The sequence below is a fragment of the Panthera tigris genome, chromosome D4 (genome assembly GCF_018350195.1).
Source record: "Panthera tigris isolate Pti1 chromosome D4, P.tigris_Pti1_mat1.1, whole genome shotgun sequence".
NCBI lineage: Eukaryota > Metazoa > Chordata > Mammalia > Carnivora > Felidae > Panthera > Panthera tigris.
This window is the reverse complement of record NC_056672.1, coordinates 718,626-739,860: the sequence shown is the minus strand read 5'-3', so window position 1 is coordinate 739,860 and position 21,235 is coordinate 718,626. Positions and strand designations below refer to the sequence as shown.

At 42.2% G+C, this 21,235-nt stretch overlaps 2 protein-coding genes across 16 annotated transcripts in view; one reads left to right on the top strand and one right to left on the bottom strand.

Annotated features, from left to right (window-relative positions):
• ECM2 (extracellular matrix protein 2) overlaps positions 1-7,465 on the top strand; it is a 33,099-nt gene extending 25,634 nt beyond the window's left edge. For all 6 annotated transcript variants that reach the window (XM_042963589.1, XM_042963590.1, XM_042963585.1 and 3 more), the window contains 2 exons: positions 955-1,281; positions 6,332-7,465. In XM_042963589.1, the coding sequence (XP_042819523.1) occupies positions 955-1,281; positions 6,332-6,500 (496 nt within the window). In that variant the 3' untranslated portion in view covers positions 6,501-7,465. The remainder of the gene's footprint in view (positions 1-954; positions 1,282-6,331) is intronic.
• LOC102954804 (centromere protein P) overlaps positions 1-21,235 on the bottom strand; it is a 244,534-nt gene that overhangs the window by 83,866 nt on the left and 139,433 nt on the right. The window lies entirely within an intron of this gene.

Genomic DNA, 21,235 nt, shown 5'->3' with positions numbered 1-21,235 from the left:
CCCGCTGTCATTACTGCACGGGCTATGAATGAGCGACACCCTTTCATAGTGAACCCTCCCCCAAACGTGGCTATCTGATCGGAGCTTGTGGTATGGCTGGTGTTGAGGTGACCACAGTCTCTGTTACTTGGACACCCCACCCCAAGCCCAAGCGCTGAGTGACCCAAGGTCTGTCCACCTCACAGGTGGTCATGAAGTTGAAGCGAGGCCAGCCCTGCCCCTGCTGAGAAAGGAAGATGCCCCCTTACCCTTGTGGGACCTCACGGTCTCACGCCTCCGAACCCTTTCTCTGTCTCAAGTCTTATACAACAGGCGGAAAGGTGTGTGGCTGGAGAGGGAAGGCAGGAAGCAGGGTCTATGGCTGGCGTGGGGGTCTTGCCTGTCAGGAGGGCAAGACAGGCCATGGTGGGGCGGCGGGGGGAGCTGGGGAGAAGCCAGATTGGGCCGTGTGGGGAGGGCATGAGGGATCTGAGTGGCACAGTGGGAACAGGCATCTTTCAGGGGCAGGACAGAGGGATGAGACAGCCTCAGGTCCAGCTGAGCCCAGCAGGACATGGTGGTGGCAGGGTGACTCAGAAGCCACAGGGGAAGCTCCTGAAACAACCAGGCAGCCCCCTTTTCTCGACCCCTGTGTCACCACAAGCCCTATGTGCCAGGCTGTCAGATCAGGTGTGGAGCAGAGGTGGTTTCAGGGATAGGCAGCTGGACGTCTGACCCCAGAGACAGTGGTGAGTCCTGAGTTCACTACTGCCCCAGGAACGAACTTTCTTCCTGATCCCGGCGCTCTTTGCCCTGGAGCTGGAACAGCTGTGTGGTGACCAGGTAAGAGCGGGAGCCTCGCGGCCACCCTCACACAAAAGTCACTACTGCACACCCAGTGGTGGCAGGAAAATGGCTGAGTATCCCTATGGTCCCTGCCCCACGCTCCACTCTGCTCACCCTTCTTTGCTGCAGAAATCTCGAGTCGGTCGACCTGTCCTACAACAAGCTCTACCACGTCCCCTCCTACTTGCCCAAGTCACTGCTGCACCTCGTGCTCCTCGGGAACCAAATCGAGCGCATCCCTGGCTACGTATTTGGCCACATGGAGCCAGGCCTGGAGTATCTGTACCTGTCATTCAACAGACTCTCAGATGACGGCGTGGACAGAGTCTCCTTCTACGGGGCATACCATTCTCTGAGAGAGCTGTTTCTGGATCACAATGACTTAAAATCTATACCACCTGGGGTACAAGAAATGAAAGCACTCCATTTTCTGAGGTTGAACAACAACAAGATACGGTAAATTTTGGCTTTTTCAAGTATCGATTTAAACTGCTGTGGTTGACAGAGTATACGATTAAACAGCCATGACATGATGTCTGGGATTTACTTCTAAGGGGAAAAAAAGGACAAGAGGTCACATTGAACAAGATAGGCAGATGTTCATAATTACTGAAGGGGGTGATAGGCACTCAAGGATTCATCACAGCTTTTTTCTACTTTTGTATATGTTTGCAAACTTCCATGGTAAAAACCTTTAGAATGGAACATTATTACCTAATACTGAGAACCTAAGGGGTGGGTTGAAGTGAGGCTTCAAGATGGGATATTACAGTGCTGCTCCTACCCCCATATGAAATTTAAAACATTCTAATCTGATTAGAATCTAAACTGATTCTATCTAGATTCTTCCTGAAGGAAAAATTCTGAAAAAAATTACTGAGTGGCAGCCTCTCTCACTTCTGGGGACACAATTTCCTATCTGCCTGGAAAGCATGAAGGTCTCAAGGATTCATCTGGAATGCTGCGGTAGTGCAGCCAAAGGCTGATCCTTGACATGGGGTCTTGTCCCTGAAGATTCTACCCCTTCCTCTTTTCTCTGTCTCTAAAATTCCAAACACAAACTCCCAAAAACAAAAGAGGGAAAGAGTCAAGGGTGTATAACAGTACTGGAGAGAGAGGTGGGAGTGGGGAAGGCTTTATAAGATTCAGTTAAAAACGGTTTGGCTAGAGTACTTCATAGCTGTGCTCTGTGCTTTCTATTTGCGTCAGAAAGCACATGTCTGTCCCCCTTCCAGCCTGACATCTTGATTAATACCTTTCTCCTCCACCTCTGAACCATTGGTTTCATTCACAGATGATTGTTGCTTGAACCTCTTATTTCTTTAAGGGTAACAAACTGCTGAGCCCCATGTTTGTTATCCTTCCCACATTTGTCAGCTGGAACTCTTATCAACCAGGGCCACTTTGTTACTCAGAGGGGTAAGATGAATGCTCCGTTCTTCCCCTGAAATGTCCAATCAGAGCAAGAGGCTGGCTAAAAATTTCTAACCATGTGAGCTGACAGATGTTACCTAAACTTAACATGCAATCATTCTGCAGTATCTACAAATGCCAAATCATGTCTTATACCTTAAACTATCATGTTGTATGTTAATTCTATTTTTACAGAACTGGAAAAAAACGATACATGTATTAAATATGAATGGAAAGGACTATAAAACATATTAAAATATATTTCCAGCTGTCTCAGGAAAAAAAAGAAGTCGGTGCCTAAGTGTTTGTGTTTTTTTGTTTTTGGCTTTCTCTCTTTCTCTGGAGAACCAATATGAACTCATGGTTTTATATATTCAGAATGCTTTCATCAACTGTAATTATTGTTCTTAAACTCCACTCCTTGGCCAGAGGTAGCGCTCAGAGCTGGCTCTGTGTCCTTGGAGAGGCCTCTGCTGACCCGGGCAGCACTCTCCTCCCCCTGCCACGCACCGGTGACAGCCTTCTCCCAGAGAGGTCCAAGCCCCCTCAATGGGAGCAGCATCCACATGCCCCAGGCTGGGGACCAGGCACTGTCTTTTCTAAAGTGTTGTTACTGTTTTAAGGCTTGCAGTAAACTGCCAGGAAATATGTATTTTGTAAAGAAAAAGAACAGGAGTTTATACTGGTGTTCCCAATTCAAATTTAACCATATAGAGTATTCCTTTTGTTTTAAATTTGTTTATCTTATACTGAGAACCTAGGTTCTCAACAATGTTAACTAAGTCATTATCTTACAATATACAAACAATAGTTTCAAAATAAAAATACCATTACTACAAGCACAAAAATACTGAGTTAAGTATACAGTGTTTTGGGGAGCTCTATTTGCTTTTAGAATATGTTCCACAAAGGATGTGTAGCTGAAATATTGTGGCCTACTTTGTAACAATATGTCAACAACTTAATATTCAGATAAGGTCTTTGGTTTGTTTTTGGTTTCAGGGAATTACTATTTTATATTTGATTAATGATTTTTACTATGTTAAACATTTATATAATTCCAAAGTCAAAACTGTATAACAAGGTATGTTAAGAGAAGTCCTTCTATGCCTGTACCTTATGCTGCATTCCATCATTCTGCTTAATTTTTTTAAATTAATTTGTGGTTTTTCCTTTCAGTATTTTTTTGCAAATATAAGTATACATACATACACATATTCCCTACCCTCCCATAATTACTATACAAATCATTACCAGAAAGATTTTTCTTTTTTCTCTTTTAATTTTGTTTAAACGCTTTTATCCATTTGTGAGAGAAGAAGAGAGACAGAGCATGAGTGGGGGAGGGGCAGAGAGAGAGGGAGACACAGAATCCGAAGCAGGCTCCAGGCTCCGAGCTGTCAGCACAGAGCCTGACACGGGGCTCGAACCCACGAACTGTGAGATCACGACCTGAGCCGAAGTCAGGCGCCTAACCGACTGAGCCACTCAGGTGCCTTGACAGTGAGTGGTACTTTCTTTTTTTAATGTCTTATTTTTGAGAGAGAGAGAGAAGACAGACAGAGCACAGAGTGGGGAAGGGCAGAGAGAGAGAGAATCCCAAACAGGCTCCAGGCTCTGAGTTGTCAGCACAGAGCCCGATGCGGGGCTCAAATTCATGAACCACAAAATCATGACCTGAGCTGAAGTCGGACACTTAACTGAGTGAGCCACCCAGGCGTCCCTCGAGTGGTACTTTTTATAATTATCAGTATAGCCTTACTATGACTCTTCATCAATATATGGAGAATTTCCTCATTCTTTTTACAATAGAATACAGACCAGTATTCTATTATGTGGAAATTTTATTTAACCAGTTCCTTATTGATAGACATCTAATTGTTTCCATTCTTTTATTACTACAAAGAATGCCATAATACGTAACTTTGGACAGCCTTTTGTATTTTTCCAGACTAACTCTGGGATAGGCTCCTAGAAGGGAGACTGCTGAGTGACCGGGCAAAATGCACGTGACCCTGCTAGGTACTGCCAATCCCCGCCCCCCGCCACGGGGGCTGTCCTGCTCTGAATTCCCTCCAGTACTGTGTAATCCTGCACAGCCCCATTATCAGACCATGTTGATGAGCTTCTGAATTTTTTTTTTTTTATGTGAGGCAAATCTGGTAAGTGACAGTGTTGTGCCAGATACTTTCAACGTGCATTTCTCTTGTCATGAATGAAACTAAGCATCTCTTCATGTTTATGACATTTCATTTTTTCTCTGGTGGGCTGGTTACCAGAGCATTTCCCTCACTTCTCCTTTTTCTGCAGGGGTTTTTAGGAGGTCTCTGTCCACTGGCCCTATATCTGTGATATAAGTTGCAAAAGCTTTCTCCTAGTTTGCCATTTGTCTTTTAACTTTGCATTTTTAAAACACCTGTAGTCGCTTTATTAATCTTTTCTTTTAGTGCTTCTGATTTTTGAGTCACAAGGGGATTTTTTTTTTCCCCTGCTCCTAGGGTATACTAGTTCTTCAGTTTTCACATTTAGATCTTTGATGTATTTAAAATTTTTTCTAGCATATAAGAAAAAGACCCAATTTTACTTTATTTTTTAAAAATTGGGGAGCCTCAGTGGCTCAGTAGGTTGTACGTCCGACTTCGGCTGTCAGATGTGCTAACAGCTCAGAGCCTGGAGCCTGCTTCAGATTCTGTGTCTCCCTCTCTCTCTGCCCCTCCCCTGCTTGTACTGTCTCTTTCTCTCTCAAAAATAAGTAAATATTAAAAAAAATTTTTAAAGAAAAACAATTAAGCAAATGTAATTTGGAAATCATTTAATTAGACTGCACATTACTTCCCTAAAAATTTTAAGAATTGTTGTTCTTCAAAATGATTAAGAACTCCTTATAAAAACTATGCCATTTTTTTGCTGTATACCCAGCATTAGTCATTGGAACCACTGGCACATAGACAAAAGCATAACCTGGGTAGTGAAAATGGATTTGTGATAAACACCCCAGAATTATCAAATAGCCCCTGGGGTCCTGGCTGAGCCCAACAATACAACAATGTGAAACTAACTCTTTAATACCAGAATTGATCTCCTAACTTCCAGCTTAATTTTTGCCAAGTTATCAAAGACAACAACCAACTCATCTGCCAAACCTAGCGATAATGAGTGACCCTTGAGCAACACAAAGTTCTTCTCACAGAAGTGAGATGATTCTTCACAAGATGATTTCCCTCAAATAATTCTATCAACTAAGTTAACGTCTTTTCTAAGGCTCATTTTCCTTTCTGACAGACATCCTGAAGGAATGTCCTCAAATTTCAAAGCTATCATTTAAGAGAGGCTCTAACAGCATTTGTCATTTTGTGTGCATTCCTTTGTACCTTCATGAAACGAAACACTTGTCCACAGAATAGGGGTCACTGTTAGTACTGACACGAAGAAAACCAGGCTGAAATAAAGGGCAGAATTTCAACAAGTGTGTAAGTAGTTCATATAAACAGTTGGCCTGACTTCCACATACCACTGACATTTCTTTTTGTTGAACACTCAGTATCTTTTCAACAAGAGCACCAGCAAGTTTGAGATAAAAAATGCAAGGATAGCTTTGATCATAAAGGTCCATCCACTAGATACGACAGTCAAGGCCAAGACTCATATTAATAGATTCATTATGTCTTTAAATGTGGCCACAAAGACTAAAGTTGTGGGCTGAGTTATGAAACACGAGACCGCAAGTACCATGAACACTCGTGATAATAAATGGAAACTCATTTGACCCTCAAATTCAATATTTTTACACCAGCTCTTTTTGACATACAGAACTCAAATTCTGGAAACGAATGAATTTGCCTTTTTGTTTCCTTAAAACAATTTTTTAGGAAAATAAAAGTATTTTAGGAAATTCTCTCACCTGTCCCCCTGATGTTCCTTTACACTTTTTGCTAAAATTCACTTATGTTCTATCTTCAACCATGTTATATACTCTCTGGTACTTGAAAAGGAAGAGCACCAAAACTTTTTTAAAAATGTGAAATTTAACTAAGTTACATAAAGCTCAATACTACTTGGACCATTTATGGCTTGTACATCTATTTTTCCTCAGGAACATTCTTCCAGAACAAATCTGCAATGCTGAAGAAGATGGCGATTCAACCCTGGAACACCTTCATCTTGAAAACAATTATATTAAAACAAGAGAAATATCATCCTATGCATTTTCATGCATAAGATCATATTCAAGTATAGTTCTTAAACCACAAAATGTCACATAATTCCAAGTTTTTGTTCATCACTTACAAACCATACTCCTGTATTTGTTGTAGTAGCATCTGTCATCAATAAGTGAGACCCAGCCCACAGAGAAACAACCAAAACACACCCTGAGTTTAGTTTTCCAGCAGTCTTAGTGGAAGTGCAGCTTCACACTCTAGAAAAAAGCCCCCTCCTGCAACTTTCCTCAAGAGAACAGGATCTTACTCGCTGCTGAGTTAGACTGGGAAAATCTGGAGCAAAATAAGAATGTCCTTTACAACTGACCTGAAAATTGCTTTAGGCTAGGCTCTAAGTCCCTTTAAAAAATACATGTGTTATGGTTCGAGACCAAGAAGTGCATGGTAGGAAAAAAAAATAGGTGGAACTTACAAATTAATGTTCTGTTTATTATTCTACTGTCAAAATAATTTAGTATTTTCTATAAGATCCTATGCTACAATTATTGGTATAAATATACTTAGTGATTGGGTTTGCTTAGTTCCTTTTTTAATCACATGTGTAAAATTAAAACACTCCTGTCATGTTAATTTCCTGGTTTTGAGGACTGGAGTATTGTTATATACTGCTTATTAACATTAGAGGAAGCTGGGAGAAGGGCATATGTGAGTTCTACACTATTTTTGAAACTTTACTACAAAACCTAAAATTTCTGTGTCAGTTTAAAAAATTAAACAATATTTTAAGATCACCCTCATTATTCTTTATTCAAGATCAAAAGATCTTATGGAAAGTAGTGGACTTTGCTTAAAATATGTTCATTGTCCTTGACTACACCTTGTAAATATAAACCCTAAGGCATGCATTTTTGAAAATTTTTGCTCCAATGGTTACTGTTAGCAACTACCTTCTTTCAATGTGCTCAAAAGTATACTTTTATTCAGTTCAATTTAACATAAAGCTATTAGTATTTACTATGTACTAGAACCTGCCAAAACCATATGGTATTAAAATTTTTATTATGTAATGATCTTTTGTCTGTTATTTCTGGAACAATTTATAAAGGACACATACAGAAACTGTGCTGACTTCTTTTGCTGCTCTCAGCTTTGTGTCTAGGAACTCATATTCAGGTTACTCTAACTTTTCAAACTTTAGTGACCTAATCTTTCAATAGTGGTTTTGCTACCTGGGGGAGCTTCTGGTCCCACTTAGAGGGCTGTCATGAGAACCAGAGAGGAATGAAAAATATCCAGGAAATGTGGTACACAGGTGAGTGTACTTACTACCTACCTTTTATATAAAATTGACAGCCACCAGCATATTCACCAAAGCTATTTCCTAACTTTCTCGGATATGAGTTTGATATATCCTATTCAAGCCAATTTTATTTCCTTCTTAAAAAAAATTATTAAGTAATCTTCACAACCAATGTGGGGCTCGAACTTACAACCCCGAGACCAAGAGTCACAGGCTCCACCCACTGCCAGCCAGGCATCCCAAGCTAATTTTATTTCTGAGCCCTTCTTTCTAGGTACCCTCTCATAGTAGCTAGGATTTTGAGATTATAACATGAACAAGAATAATAGTATGATGAAGACTGTTAGAACCAAGGGCAGAGGCTTAAGCCAGGTGGCTAAGAGCAGAAGTAGAATCTTAGGGAACAAAAAGTTGGGACTTATAACAGTTTAGGAAAGTAGGAGCATTACTAATTTAAACTGGCCAAGTTGAATGGAGGAGACAGGTAAAAATAAGAATATACAGTTATTCACTCCTTTAACAAGAACCTTTAATACTTCTTGCTGCGTGAACATGAATGCACTGACAGAACCTGTTGAAGGCAGTCTAGGGAGCAAAGTTTAAGGTGAGTCAGCAGAACGTGCACCCTGGAGCAACGCAGATGGACACTGAGCCTTCCTGCACTTATTTCTCACTCTGACTTTACTCTGTGTTCCAGACGCTGTTCTAGAGAACCAGGAATAAACAGAATGGACAGGTCTCTACTCTCTGGGAACACACGGTGTGGTTGGGGAGATAAGGTGCGATGAGGTCAGCAGAAAAGGTGGGGCGGTGGTGAAGCATGCTAGGGTCCTCAGCTCCCTCTGCCTGGGCCCAGGAGTGTGCGGGTCCCATGAGTCACGGTGGGATGCTGCTCCTCCTCCCCCCCCCCCCCCCCCCCCGGCCAGCCCTGGAGTGCCACGAGGCCCAGGCACACAGTAAGAGCCCACTGTGCAACTGGAACACCTCGACAGAACAGATTCTCTAGGAAGGCTGAAAATCAGACTGACTGATGGAAGCTTTACTTTTAAGTTGGAAGTCACTTTTATTTTTGATTTTACAACTTAAAATATAAAATACGTCTAGCAATGAACATGTTCAGCCTTGAAATTTCATCATGTCCTGGATAGGAAATTTTAATTCCATTAAAAAAAAAGTGATAAATGTCCTTCACGATATAATGTTAAAAACAAACAGATGTTCTGCTTGGCTTCAGAAATATGCTGTAATTACTAACACATATGTACACTGAAAAAGTCCTGGAGTAGCTATGATCTAAAAATATTAAAGGTGTGTGCACATACATACAAGGAATGCTAACTATATTATTAATTTTGGGATTTGGCTTAAAATTATTACAAAAAGAACTAAAGATATGACATGGTGAAAGACACATATAGCCCGGGATTATAAGGAAATAACTACACCAGGAATCAGGACACATGGGTGCCCACCTTGATCTCCAATGATTCAACTGTACACTCACTTCACTTGTCTGGGATCGCTTGATTCAATTATGACATAATGTGTCTGGAACAGATGAGTGGATTTCAAGCATGGCTCATCAGGGGTTCATGGCACCCTGGGGTGGAAATGTCCCTGAAGAAGTGCACAGACTCTCCTTCAGACAAGCAGTTTTGCTAACTTCGGAGAGATTGGCTGCTTCCCCTCCACACCCCGCTTTTCTTAGAACCAATGGACAGGCACCATCTGAATCACAAACCAAGTTTTAAGATTCACAAAGAACATGCATCAAAGTCCCTGGTCCTTCCCTAACCCTCTGCCCAGCTCCCCTACACTCTGAGAACACATGGCTGGAGAGCCTTGGCCTGAGGAAAGGTTTCTCAGGTGCCTGGATGCAGCCAAGCTCCCCGTGTGCTGGGCAAGGAGATCTAGCTGGCACAGCTGTTCCTCCACAGCTCCAGCGCACTGGGGCAGTGTGGTACCGAGCAGCTCTGCAACAACCAAAGGCTGCTGACCTCTGACCTGAAACACCCCGGAGGGCAGCCAGCTGAGCACGTATTCTGGAGGGAGCACAGACAGGCCCACATCCTCTGTCCCCACCACAACCTGTGACTCCCTGGGCAGCAGGCAGGTCAGGATACTGCGACAAGGGTGGGTGGGTGCCACTAGGAAGCACAGCGGGTACGTGGCTGAGCCTGGACTTACTCTGCATCTTCCAACCGAAGTCCAACGAGTGGGAAGTCTGGACACCGGAGTGGGCGCTGGGCACTGGGCACCTGGCGTGGCAGGTGCTGCCAGCAGGGGTGAGCAAGATCCAACCATCTCTCTGCAGGCTTGCAATGCCAGATGACTCCACACATCACTGTAGGAGTCAGCCTCATGGAACATCCTTCCATTTGTTTGTGTTGACTTCAGTTTCTCTCATTAGTGTTTTATAGTTTTTGGAGTACGGGTTTTTTTACCTTCTTGGTTAAACTTATTCCTAGATATTTTATTTTTGGCACAATTGTAAATGGGATTGTTTTCTTAATTTCTCTTTCTACTGCTTCATTATTAATGTTTAAGAATGCAACCAGTTTCTGTATATTAATTTTGTATGCTGTGACTTTACTGAAGTTGTTTATCAGTTATAGTAGTTTTGTGGTGGAGTCATCATGACTGCTTTCACTAACATGCAAAAAAAAGAAGAACATTTTTTTGTGTGTGTTGTCTTTATCTGGTTTTGGTATCAGGGTATTACTGGCCTCCTAGAATGTATGTGGAAGCTTTCCTTCCTCTTTTATGTATTTTTTTGGAGGAGGAATAGTTTGAGAAGAATAGGTATTATCTCTTCTTTAAATGTTGGGGCACCTGGGTGGCTCAGTCAGTTAAGTGTCTGACTTGATTTTGGCTCAGGTCATGATCTTGCAGTTCGTGAGTTTAAGCCCTGTGTTGGGCTCTGTGCTGATGGTGTGGAGCCTGCTTGGGATTCTTTCTCTCCTTCTCTCCCTGCCCCTCCCCAGCTCTCTCTCTCAAAATAAACAAACATTAAAAAAAAATTAAAAATAAATGTTTGGTGAATTCCCCCGTGAAGCTATCTGGTCCTGGACTTTTATTTATAGCTGGGAGTTCACTGATTACCGATTCAATTCCATTGCTAGTAACTCGTGTGTTCAAATTTTCTATTTCTTCCTGATTGAGTTTTGGGAGGTTATATGGCTTTTATCCACTTCTTCTGGGTTGTCCAATTTTTTGGCATATAATTTTTTATAATATTCTCTTATAATCCTTTGTGTTTCTGTGGTGTTGGTTGTTATTTCTCCTCCTTCATTTCTGATTTTGAGTCCTACCTCCTTTTTTCTTGATGAGTCTGCCAAAAGATTTATTAATTTTGTTTGCCTTTTCAAAGAACCAACTTCTGGTTTCATTGATCTATTCTATTGCTTTTTAGTTTCTATATCATTTATTTCTGCTCTGATCTTTATTATTTCCTTCCTTCTGCTGGCTTTGGATTTTCTTTGTTGTTCTTTTTCTAGCTCCTTACACTTCAGTGTAAGGTTAGGTTGTTTGAGATTTTTCTTGCTTCTTGAGGTAGGCTTGTATTTAGAACAGCTTTTGCCACATCCCAAAGATTTTGGACCTTTGTGTTTTCATTTTCATTTGTCTCCATGTATTTTTTAACTTCCTCTTTGATTTCTTGCTTGACCTGTTTGTTGGTTAGCAGCATGTTATTTAGCTTCCACGTATTTGTGCTCTTTCCAGATTTTTTCTTGTGATTCGTCTATTCTGGAGAATGTTCCATGTGCACTTGAAAACAATGTGTATTCTACTGGTTTTGGATGGACTGTTCTGAATATATCTGTTAGATCCATCTGGTCCAATGTGTCATTCAAAGCAACTGTTTCTTTGCTGATTTTTGGTCTGGATGATCTGTCCATTGATGTAAGTGGGGTGTTAAAATTCCCTACTGTTATTAGGAAATTATATACTGAGAGATTAAAAAAAATCCTCAAAATATTAGCAAAGTAAATCCAACAATACACTAAAAAAAATAATTCATCATAATCAAGTGGGATTTAATCCAGGGATGCAAGGGTGGTTCAACATTTCAAAGCAATCAATATGATATGTCACGTAAAGAAGAGAAAGGATAAGAACCCTATGATCCTCTCAACAGATGCAGAAAAAGCATTTGACAAAGTACAACATTTATTCATGATAAAACCCCTCAACAAATCAGGTTTAGAAAGAACATACCTCAATATAATAAAGGCCTTATATGAAAAACCCACAGCCAATATCACACTCAATAGGGAAAAACTGAAAGCCTTCCCTCTAAGGTTGGGAATAAGACAAGGATGTTCACTGTCACTACTTTTATTCAACATAGTATTGGAAGTCCTTGCCACAGCAATCAGACAAGAAAAAGGAATAAAAGGCATCTAAATTAGTAAGGAAGAAGTAAAAATTTCACTATTTTTAGATGTCATGTAACTATATATAGAAAACCCTAAAGACTCCACCACAAAACTACTATAACTGATAAATAACTTCAGTAAAGTCACAGCATACAAAATTAATATACAGAAACTGGTTGCATTCTTAAACATTAATAATGAAGCAGTAGAAAGAGAAATTAAGAAAACAATCCCATTTACAATTGTACCAAAAATAAAATATCTAGGAATAAATTTAACCAAGAAGGTAAAAAAACCCGTACTCCAAAAACTATAAAACACTAATGAGAGAAACTGAAGTCAACACAAACAAATGGAAGGATATTCCATGTCAATGGCTTGGAAGAACTAATACTGTCAAAGCAGTCTACAGATTCAATGTAATCTCTATCAAAACATCAATAACATTTTTTCATAGAACTAGAATAATCCTAAAATTTGTATGGAACCACAAAAGATCCTGAATAGTCAAAGTAATCTTGAGAAAGAACAAAGCTGGTGGTATTACAATTCCAGATTTGAAGATCTACAACAAAGCTCTAGTACTCCAAACAGTAAGGTACTGGCACAAAAAGAGACATATTCATCAAAAGAACAGAATATAGAGCCCAGAAATAAATCCAACCTTATATGATCAATTAATAAACAACAAAAGAGACAATATACAACAACAGGGAAATGAGAATCTCTTCAACAAATGGTGTTGAGAAAACTGAACAGCCACATAAAAAAGAATGAAACTGGACTACTTTCTTATATCTAATACACAAAATAAACACAAAATAGATTAAAAACCTAAATGTGAGACCTGAAACCATAAAACTCCTAGAAGAAAACATAGGCAGTAATTTCTTTGACATCAATTGTAGAAACATTTTTCTAGATATGTCTCCTTTAGCAAGGGAAACAAAGGCAAAATCAAACTATTGGGACTATGTCAAAATGAAAGCTTTTGCACAGTGTAGGAAACCATCAACAAAGCAAAAGGGCAAACCACTGAATGGCAGAAAACATTTGCAAATGATATATGTGATAAGGGATTGATATCCAAAATATATAAAAGACACAATGCAATACCAAAAAAATAAATAATCTGATTATAATGGGCAGAGGATCTGAATAGATTATCTTTTCAAAGAAGACATACAGATGGCCAACAGATACATGAAAAGGTGCTCAACATCACTAATTATCAGGGAAATACAAATCAAAACCACAAAAAGATATCACCTCATACCTGTCAGAATGGTTAGAATCAAGAAAGACAAGAAATAACAAGTGTTGGGTGAGAATGTGGAGAAAAAGGAGCCCCCAAGCACTATTGGTGGGAATGCACATTGGTGCAGCCACTGGTGGAAAACAATGTAATACAGAGGTACCCAAAACAAAACAAAAACAAAAACCAAAAAAACCTGAGAAATACCATATGATCCAGTAATTCCACTACTAGGTATTTACCCAAAGAAAATGAGAACACTAATTTGAAAAGATATATGCATCCCTATCTTTACTGCAGCATTATTTACAATAGCCACAAGATGGAAGCAGCCCAGGTGTCCATCAACTGATGAATGGATGAAGAAGATGTGGTGTGTATATATATTCAATGGAGTATTACTCAGCCAAAGAAAGAATGAAATCCTGCCATTTGCAACAACACGGACAGACCTACAGGGTGTAATGCTAGGTGAAACAGGTCAGAAAAATATCGTACAATTCCATATGTGGAATTTAAGAAACAGACAAAGAAAGAAAAAAAGAGACAAAAAAACAGACTCTTAAATACAGAGAACAAAGTGGTGGTTGCCAGAGGGGGGAGGTACGGGGAGGATGGGTGAAATAGGCAAAGGGGATTAAGAATACATTGATCGTGATGAGCAATGAATAATGTATTGAATGTTGAACCATGACATTGCACATTTGAAACCAATATAATACTGCATGCTAATTATACTTCAATTTAAAAAAACATGAAAAAAAACTACCCACAGTGCTAGCTGAAATCTGCCTTTGCACAGTGCCCTCTGGTCCACCTGGACACCTCCAAGAGAAGTGAGGTCAGGGTGATTAGCCCGCTCGCACATAAAAATGTGATTATTCCAATAACTGTTCAGTAGTATGTAGCATAAACCTTTAAATTCATTGAGAAGTGTTAATAAATCATAATGCTTGTTTAAGATAACTTTAGATTTGGTAAGTATGTGAAGATTTAAGCCACAGATGACTGGGTATATAGCTAAAGGATAAAACCCCAAAGATTTACTGGTGGCATATACTGCATTCAGTGTAGTATTGTGTGCTGCTGTAGGCAAATATGATTTGCCTGAATTGGCAAATTTATTTTACTTTTTAAAAAAATGTTTATTTTTGGGGGTGGGGGGACAGAGAAAGACAGACAGACAGAGAGACAGAGAGAATGAGAGACAGAATCCCAAGCAGGCTCTATGCTGTCAGCATGGAGCTCGATGTGGGGCTCAATCCCATGACCCTGGGATTGTGACTTGAGCTGAAATTAAGAGTTGGATGCTCGACCAACTGAGCCACTCAGGTGCCCCTGAACTGACAAATTTCAATTTAGATCAGGGGTAACAAAGAAAGCCTGTGGTAGAATATGGGTGGTAAATGGTACCAAATTCAGAGGAGGAAAGAGCATTAGGCTTGAGGGGCCCTGATACAGGATGTGAGTCAGCCAAGCAGAGGGGAGGAGTACAGGTCGGAAAAGCTCAGCGGGAGACCAGACTTACATGAGGAGCAGTGAGGTGTCGGAAAGGGATGTGAGCCAGCACCGCAGGGGCTGTTGCAGCCAGTACAGGTGACAGGAGGAAAACTGTGACAAAGCCTCGTCCAGGACACAATGAGAAGGGAGCCAAAGAGAACTGCTTATGCCTCAGGAATGCTGCTGACAGGCTGACAAAGAAGGGACAGTTTGGGCAAGAATATGCTGAATTTGGGGGTCATGAAAGATTTCGGGCAGGAGGATGGGGGGAGTGGGAAGGCAAAGAGTCCATAGGCAAGGACAATTTTGAGGGGTATGAGAGGAAGAGGGCAGGGGAGCTGAACCCTAGTGAGTGCAGCTCCCAATGTCGAGGGAGCAAAGGAGCCAAGTCCATGGCCAGTCTCCATCCAAGCTGAGCCGTGTGGTCTGGCCACACAGAGCTTCTGGGGCACAAGACAAGATGCACCCAGGAGCCTGGCTCTGTGCAAAGTGCCCCCCTCACCTGGCCCTCAGGATACATGGCACCACCCTGGTGACAGATGTGGTACTGTGACTTAGGTGTGCACTGATTATTTATTGCATATGAGGTGCTACACCGCTGATGGACAGAGGGCATATCGTGTTTCTCTAATAAGACTGTAAAACCAGAAGAACAGAGAGACAGGTCATTTCTTAGATCCTTGCATCCTGTGCAGAAAGTTGGTGCTCAACTGACCGCAGACCCCAGGTCTACACCGATCAGCTCATGAGCTCTCCAAAGTTGCTACTGATACTACTCCTAAACAAAACAGAAAGGAATCTGCAAAACTTAAGGACTTCTTTTTTTTTTTTTTTTTAAATAGGCTTCACGCTGAACGTGGAGCACAACAAAGGGCTTGAACTCATGACCCAGAGAGCAAGACTTGAGCTGAGGTCAAGAGCCAGAAACTTAATCAACTGAGCCACCCAGGTGCGCCCAAATTTAAGGATTTTTGAAGGAAAAATGAGAAACTGAAATGAAAAAAAATTTATATAGGGTCCTAAAATTAATAAGGAATAATTTATATCGTTAACATTTTCTGACACGACATGAGAAAACAGAGTATTTTATAAACAACCCAGTCATGCTTTGACAACTGGTAATACTTAGTAACCAACTGATTGTTCTGCATAATAACAACATTGACTATGTTTTCTAAAGCCATCATTTAAACATACCATGAATTACTAGGTTCATGGACGCCGACGTACAACGAGGAGCTACTCAAATTCTGCTGTTTCAGTGAAACCTCAAAGGGCGGTTAAAACCCTTTATGACATCTATTCCGCCTCCTCCTTTATTTAGAAAACAGAAAGTTTCCTCATAGGAGATGTACTTACAGACTGAAGATGACTGAACTATTCTTCTGTCCACAGTTGAAAGTAATTCAGATCCTCAGTCAACTTAAAATTCAAAAATATTAAAAGTACCCATGAAAACAGAAGTTTCTGGCCAGCTCTAAACTATACAAGATGACTCCAGGGCGTGCAAACCCAGAAGTCTACTCTACCATGAGGTCTGTTCCTTGTAGTTGAAAATCCAGAACAAGTACTGTGGTTCTGACCTGGAGTCCTTATGAGCTGTGGACTAGATCCTGTTACTCAGACTCTGATTTCCAGTCTCCTCACCCGTGAAATTGCGGGGAACAACATCTACTTCCTAAAGCTGCTGGGAAGGCTAAATGAGGTGCCATCCATTGCCATGCTAGGCGCAGGTTAGACATCAGAGAAGCTGAGCATCCATTCCTTCACTGGTAGGTGTCATGAGACCAGCAGGCACAGAGGTTCAGTGACTTGCTCAAGGCTGCCTGGCCTCTTAATATAGCAGACATTAATTATTCAAGGTAACCGATTCCTTAGATTGTGAAATATAGTGGGAAAAGGAGTGGGCATCTTACTCTGGGCAAGGGGTCAGCAAATGCTCTGTTGAGGGCTAGGCTCCAAAGGGACGCTGGGAGCCTCTGCTCACACCCATCGTACAGAACAGCATCATACAGACACCAGCATAGGGTGTGCTCAGCTGGAGTCTCCATAAACACACAGCGAGTGTTGGACTCTGCACAGAGTCCAAACTACTTCTCCTCACAGATGGAGTAATTTAGAAAATGACTTGAAAAAAATCCTGATTATAAGAAAGAAGAGTTAAGTCTGACTTATAAATGTAACTCACTGTGATTACTTATAACACCTGAAATGAGGAAAAACCTATTTAAAATAGCCAGCCAAACTGTAAGAGTATGTGATCAATAAACCTGTCCAGCAGTTAAGATTCTGACCTCAGAGATGACCCAGGAGTGGGTCTGTAAGGACAGAGTAAGAGTCTGCCTGCAAGCCTTGGCCTTCCCGTCCCTCAGCTGGGTGCAGAGGCCCTGGGCAGATGGTTCTTCTGGGGAGTGAATTTCATGACTGTCCCTGTGAATAACAGCCCCGACTGAACCTGGTCCAACAGACCCTCTGTAGAGGATCTTCAGAGGAACTGGGGTCTAGAGTCAACAGGGCAGGCGTGTGTGAGCACACACGTGAGCTCACATGCCTGAATGCTTCAGCACATTCTTACATGTTACTCACATGTCTCTGCCTTGACATGTCAAACAGCAAGAGTGGAGGCTGTAAACCACGGTGGAATCTGGTTCTGTCACACACTGTTTTTTGCAAAGAAGTGAATGTTTCTGACTCTGTCAATAGGCCTTAGTGATTACACAACTGAAAAATAAAGGCATGAGTATTTCTTCTTTGAAGTCGCATTTTCTCTCTCTACATGAAAATGGATACAATCAAAACTTTGAGTTGAGCATATTTTTTCCTTTACACAAAATGTGAAGAATGTGAATCCACACAAGGGAAAGCAGACTGTATTAAAAATAACATGTGATTGCACTGAACACGTATTAGTTTGGAACACAAAAGGAATGCATCATGCTATTGAAATGTCATGGTGTGTTTCTAAGTAACAGAGTCTCTGTGGTCAAATAAACTTACATTAAACTATCAACTGATAGAAGCAAATCTTTTCAGAAGTTGGAATGTGCTAAAGGTTGATTTGTTTTCCATAAGTTGAGAATTATGTTCACAATTACCAAGTTTATAATGTCTGAAATACTAATTCTAGGGAAATAGTTCTTAATTATTTGAAGGATGGACCCCTGAGAGGATACGATGGGCCTCTGTGTAGAAAAACACTCATCTACTAACACTTTACATGTATCAAGAGATTCATACAGCCTTCCCCACTCCTCCAGGGATTCACAACCCCTGGTTAAGAAACCCTAGGGTAACAGCTTAATTAACTTAAAGCTTTGCATGTAAAAATTTCAGTAGAGGTAAGGACAAATCAGTTAAAATTAAGACAAAACATGTTCCCCTCCCCCCCCCCCAATTATTTAGCAATATTTTTAAAAGCCACAGAAAAGTTGAAAGTATACAGTGAAGATCTCCACATGCTTCACCTACATTCACCAATTGTCATTTTGTCTGTTCATCTCTTCCCCCCTCCTGTGTCCACATTTGTCCAGCTGGACCATCCATGTGCAGGCTGCAAGTGTCACAGCACTGTCACCGGGACTTGAGGAGGGGACTCCTGAGAACATGGACAGGCCTGATGAGCCTGTGGCACGACAATCACATGTGCTCACATCACCAAACCCAGGAAATGGAACTGACTCAGTACTGTCTCCCATACAGCCCATATTCGGGTTTCCCCATGTTCACGCATTTTGGCATGTCCCGACAATGCCCTAAGAGGCAGTGTGTGTGAATTAGAGTTTACACGCGCACTCCTTCAGTCTCAGAAGGTTTATTTAAAACTGTTACTTGTAACCATTCCTCAAAGCAAACTGACTTCTGAGGCATTTAAAAATATGTGACACCCACACAATATTATAAACTTACTGCCATAAGTCTTTCAGTTTTCATGAATTCATATCAATTAATTTTAAATGACAGTCTATGTCTCCCGTGAGACCTTAGGAGAGTCTCAACCTTCATTGTTCAGAAGGGCCCCAGACAGCTATCTTGCAAAACGTCCCCTAATTTGCATTTGTCTGATTAGATTTGGTAAAACATGCCTGGCAAGAATCCCATGTAGGTGATGTCACATACTTCCTTTTGCAACGTATCAGGAAGCACAAAATGGTGGCTAGCCTATTACTGGTGATGCTGAGACGTTTGGTTCAGGTGGTACATTCTTCCTCTGGTAACTAGCAATCATCTCTAAGGTAAGCTTTTGGGTCTCTGAATATTTTGCCATTCAGTGACCCTCTACTTAGTGGTCTGAGCTTCCACTGACTACCTTTGCCTCAATCAGCACACCGGAAGTATCCGTAGATGGTAACTCTCCAGCTCTGGTCCCTTCTGGACGGCTCAGCTGGCATCCTTCTACAGGAAAAGCCCTGTCCCTTTTGATTCTCTTTCCTCTGTTATCACAAAAAGGATTTTGCATTTGACACGCTATACTCCACTGCCACCCTTGTTCTTTGTAAGGTGCTCACATTGTATCCTCACACTGGCTGCCGCATTCCGTCCACATCCATGGTGACTTCTGCGCACTCTGGTGCTGACTGGTATGAGAGGTTTCTGGCACATCTCGCGCCTCCTCTGGCCCCAACCTGTTACTCGTCAGTTCCCCCAGGAGCGTTGGTCCTTCTAGTGGGAAATGGTTCTTAGAAACACAGATCTGGAAGTCAGATTGTGAGCCTTCAGGTGTTCTCAGTGGAAAGAGCTAGAAAGTTTATTTAAAACAAAACTATTACTTGTACCCATCCTCAAAACTAACTTTTGAGGCATTATTTAAAAATACATGACACCCACACAATACTATAAACTTACTGTCCTAAGTCTTTCAGTCTTGATAAATTCATGTCAATTCATTTTAAATGACAATTTGTGTCATTAACTCATTTTTGGAGCGAACCCTCCACTGGGCTGAGGGCAGAAGCTCACCAGCACTGCGGGCAGAGCAGGGAGGGCAGCCTGGAACCAGGGACCGGGAGCCCATGGGAAGGAGGCTGCTGCCACCAGCTCAGCCCTTCGCTGCAACCGCACGGGACGCCAGGGCCAGCTTTGTCAGGCTGACTTCTTGGGATATGCTATAAATTTGGACTTCGACATAAAATTTCCTGTTTTTTAAAAATACCATATGCTCCAAACAAAACACATCTGCAGGATGAATACTGTCCACGGGTCATGACCTGCAGTGCAAGTAGTTAGTCACAAACCACAGAGCCCAGTCTGCCCTGAGTGCCTCCCCTACATGACCTCCAGGTTATGCAGGAAGAGCATGCACTGTTTACACTACCGAGTCTGACAGCCCAGAACTTTCCCACAACCGTCCTTGCCAGGCAAGCCCCTCACATGCCTTGGGGCTTCCCCACAACTCCCTCCCGCGCTTCTTCACAGCACGTACACCATCCGGTGGAAGGAGCGATGGGCCACGCGAGGGGCTCCACGATCCTCTCGATGGCACTCAGCAGGCACGGAGCGCCAAATGCCCTGGGACGGACATTGCACAGCCCGACCGCCTAGTGATTGCTGAGCTTGGGAAGGCGTCTTATGAGGCCACAGACACTCTCTTCCCACCCGCTTCATCCCTAATTTGCAGGAGGTGATTCCCAAGGCCCTTCTGGTTCTTCTGTGTTTGGACAGTGACCCCTGCTCTCCACTTCCACACTAGGACGAGGCTAGGGGAAGGGGTCTTATAAATCAGATGCAAGTGTGGCTTAAGCAATCCATTTTTATTTTCACCATGGTTGGAATATATTGGGCTATGCAAGAAATGTATGAAGTTTTTTTTGTGTAAATCAGTCTTTCTGTTCATAAAATGCCAGAACCGAGAGGCGCCTGGGTGGCTCAGCCAGTTAAGCTCCAACTTCGGCTCAGGTCACGATCTCTCCATTTGCAAGTTCGACCCCTGCATCAGGCTCTGTGTTGACAGCTCAGTCTGGAGCCTGCTTCAGAGTCTGTGTCTCCCTCTCTCTGCCCCTCTCCCGCTCACATTGCCTTTCTCTCTCAAAAATAAATACACGTTAAATTTTTTTTTAAAGATAACCAACGAAAGTGCAGAAAAACAGGAGGTCCCCTGCATAGGACCCTACAGGACCCCAAGCGGCGGGCTCCCTCCTCACGACGCCGTGGGCCCGAGGAGGCCCACTGCTGTATCTGGAGCGACGGCCGGCAAGGCCGCGGAGAGGCTCCGCAGCTCCTTCCCACACGGTGTCTGCGGGCCTCCTTCCAGGTGGGGGCAGCGTCTGCAGGACCAGGGACATTGGTCCCCGGCACCACTCCCGGGCCCTTGGACGGAAGATGAAAGTGAGGTGCTGGAGGAAGAAAGGGCCCGGCCCGCGGTGGGGACAAGAGGGAGAGGCGCTGCTGCACCGTTAGACGAGCGGCG